Source organism: Olea europaea, chromosome 4, assembly GCF_002742605.1.
Source record: "Olea europaea var. sylvestris chromosome 4, O_europaea_v1, whole genome shotgun sequence".
NCBI lineage: Eukaryota > Viridiplantae > Streptophyta > Magnoliopsida > Lamiales > Oleaceae > Olea > Olea europaea.
Genome location: NC_036240.1, coordinates 5718441 through 5722121, shown reverse-complemented (window position 1 = coordinate 5722121; position 3681 = coordinate 5718441). Strand labels below are relative to the sequence as shown.

General features: G+C 33.9%; 1 protein-coding gene across 1 annotated transcript in view; it reads right to left on the bottom strand.

Annotated features, from left to right (window-relative positions):
• The window catches only part of LOC111392784 (lipoamide acyltransferase component of branched-chain alpha-keto acid dehydrogenase complex, mitochondrial), a 6519-nt gene extending 4567 nt beyond the window's left edge, over positions 1-1952 (bottom strand). The window contains exons 1-3 of the mRNA XM_023018182.1: positions 1877-1952; positions 1125-1213; positions 814-848 (exon numbers count right to left, since the gene is read on the bottom strand). Of these exons, the coding sequence (XP_022873950.1) occupies positions 814-848; positions 1125-1213; positions 1877-1952 (200 nt within the window). The remainder of the gene's footprint in view (positions 1-813; positions 849-1124; positions 1214-1876) is intronic.
• Positions 1953-3681: the final 1729 nt, after the last annotated feature.

The following is a 3681-nucleotide window of genomic DNA, read 5'->3' as shown; positions in this document are numbered from 1 at the left end:
TCCACATCAGCAGAGTTTATCTCATTTTTTCAACATGTCTAGTCTAGGTAGGCTAATAGTAGAGGTGGCATTTTTATCGAGCATCCAAACTCGAATTAAAATATTCATATCAATTGGCTCGGTCCGCTTTTAGTTAAAATAATCCAATTTAAGACATAGCAAATAGAATTAAAATCTAAGTTTTTATTATGGTCAAATTCAATAATTAATTTTAATTACATGAGCTATTTTATTTTCCATTTGATTATGATTTTTCAAGTCAAAAATAAATTTTTTAATCGTTATTTAACATGATCAGCCATCATCTTTTACTTTTTCACTCGTAAGTAGGGTCCACTTTTCTTTCTAGCAATCAAAAAATTGATTCTAAGAATCAGTAACAAACAAGCCCTAATAAGATCATTTGTTCTAGCTACATAACAAAATTTGATGCTGTATCAAATATATTTCTTTCACTCTTGCAATTACATCACAATTATATAAATTTAATATATTCAGAATAATTTAGAGTTTATCATTTAAAATAAGGATAATTGCAGCAGAAGCTCAAAACTTGTGAAATATTAGCAAATATTTTCCAAACCTTTAATTTGTTACAGCCGTCACTTCTAACCAATTCAAACGTTGCATATGAGGCCTTTTTGGATGGTTTCCATCAAAAATTCCGTTAATTGACCATCAAACTAAATTTTGACTACCTTTTAATCAATTTTAAAAATGCAAAATAGTAATTTTCTATTTACCACATTAAACAATTAAAAAACTAAAACCAAAAAAAAAAATGAAAATAGAAATGGATCTTCTTCTTCTCACCCCACCCCACCCCACGCCTCAATCTGAAACCATTCCTATAGGAATGGAAAATAGGATTACAATATTAGAATCTAAAACCATTGCTGCAGGAATGGAAGAAGGAGCAGCTCTATATCCCAGGGGCACTAGATTGCTTCATTCACCTTCTCATTCTTTCCAAACGCCGCAACATATTCTTCTCCTCCTGCTTTTAATTCTCGAAAATAGTCGGGTCGTCAAAACTGGTTTTGGTCCAAACCCAATCCACCCACAATTAAAACTGGAATTCAGGTTCAGTCAAATTCCTCACAATCAAAGTCCATGGGCATTACTGAGAGCTTCAAGAGGTGTGTGAGAGATTCCAGTGTTCTTTGGCAAGGTTTAGGAACTACAGTTGCCAGAACCTTCATTGTTGCCTCTACTGCATATGCAACAGCACTAAAGTGACTAGTTAATGACAATAAATCGTGCAGCAATTCAAATAGGTAATAAATTCTAGAGTACCATGCTACTTGGAATTTCATTCATGCATCAATGGTTTCAGTTGAAGGGGGATAGAGTGGGAGGGAAGAAGAAGATCCATTTCTATTTTCCTCAAATTTTTTTTCTTTTTTTTTTATACTTTAGTTTTTTAATTGTTTAATGTAGTGAATAGAAAATTACCATTTTGTCCTTCTAAAATTGATTAAAAAGTGGTCAAATTTTAGTTTGATGATCAACTACGAAATTTTTTACGGAAACCATTCAAAAGGACCTCACATGCTACATTTGGAAAGGTTAGGGGTGACGATTCCAACAAATGAAATGTTTGAAAAAAGTCTGCTAATATTTCAAAGGTTTTGGGCTTCTGCTGCAATTATCCCTTTAAAATACAAGGGGGCGTTCTCTTTGCGTTTCTATTTTCTATTTTCAGTTTTGAAATCATTTTTCATTTTCTGTTTTGAGGCCTCATTTTTAGATTATGAAAAACACATTTGATTTGTCATTCTGAAAAACAATTTCTCAAAACGAAAAATTAGAAAACGTGTTTGGTTCAAAAACTTTTGAAAACTCCCATTCCGGTTCTCTCTTACACTCTCAATACCGCCACCTCCAAAACACCACTTTCCGGCCACCATGGCCACTGGAACATAGCACCAACTTGAAGCCCACAATGTCATCTACACACCCGACCCAATAGCTGACCCTAACTCCGACCGAACAGGCTAGAATTTCTGCTCAAAAGAGGCCGGTCGCAAGACATTAGAACGGTCGAAAACTCCAATTCCGGTGACGATTTCTGCATGAATTGATGAAATTAAAGTGTTACCCATAGTTGTAGGGACATACTTAATACTCGACTGATGCCAATCACCAGAAACACGAATCGAAGCAAGTAGGTTTGGTTCACGACTGCCATGTTTGATTGATTTACATTAGAACGAATTGGTGCATTATTGGTTGATGTTAGGATATCATATTCATCGCCTGGATGAGGGCTATCGAGTGTTGGTGATGCACAACCGTGGGCGTCACCGGAGGTGGATATTCCGGCGGAAAAGGGATTGCAACATTCGTTTTTGGGCTGGATTTCTGTTGCTTCGTGTGATTTGTGGCTAGTGGTTGGTTGGAGATTGTAGAGTGGAAGGAGGCGAGGCTGATGGTGGTTGCATCCGATGGTTTGGCAGCCGAAAGGTGGTGGTTTGGCGGCCGGAAAAGTGAGTAGAAGGAGAGAGCCGAGAGAGGAATGGTGAAGAGAAAATGTCGCGTTTTAAGTGTTTTCCATGTTTTGGCTATTTTCAACTGAAAACGCTCAAAATGCCAAAAAGTCGTTTTTGGTTTTCTTTGTTAAATTTTCCCTTGTTTTCAAAATGTGTTTTCAAAAATAGTCGACCAAACGCGTTTTCGGTTTTTTAGAAAATGGAAAAAGGAAATGGCCTAAAAACGTCAAAGAGAACGCACCCTAATATTTTAAAGTGAAATAAAAAAAATAGTGATTCTATTTTCGTAATTCTCAATCATGTCCGATTCTCAAGATATCGGACCAAATCACCCGAGGAACACACTAACCAATGGCATCAATTCTGAAGCATTGTTTCGTATCTAAGATCGATGGGTCAAGATAATAAAAGACGAGCAATGATCAACTAATAGATTATAGACTTCAAAATATATGAAAATTAAAATTAAATATTTAGTTGAAAGAGCAATCCCTCGAGGCAGAAGTGTTTGATCAAGAAATAAAACAGTTGCAGTAACACTCCGAAACTTTATAGAATAAAATATGTGGCCTATACGTAAGTTTACAATGTTTTTGGGTCTATTAATATATTTTTCAGAAAGTTCAGGGGCCTAAGTAATGATGGACAATAAAATCTCACTTTTGAAGATTAGAAATTTAAAATTTTACTAATTCAAAGATTATGGAGCTCAACCATAATTTTCCTATAATATTATTATTACAAATATGAAAGGAATAGTTCTTCAAATATGTTTGGCTCATATTTATAAACACTCAACTCTCAAGTGACTTTTCAACCATATGTTCTATAAAATATAACTTTATTTTCACTTTTCAACTACATTTTCTTAAAATAAATCATTTTTACTTCAAAAAATTCTTTATCAACAAGCTTTTGGAAGTGAACAACTAGGAATTCGAGTTGCGACGGACTCTTAAGCAACTCAGCCCTCAATTGTCAACCATTAAAAATTTAAATTGTTTGTTATAGAATCATTTTTCACCACACATTCACATAATAAAATATTTTGCACATAAATCAATAAAATTTCTTTACATTTTAATCACATATTTTTCAAAAAATATTATTCAATAACTCATTATTCCCAATTAAATTCTAGGAAAAATTACCTAGAAACCTACATTTAAAGACTAATTTTCAAAAATAA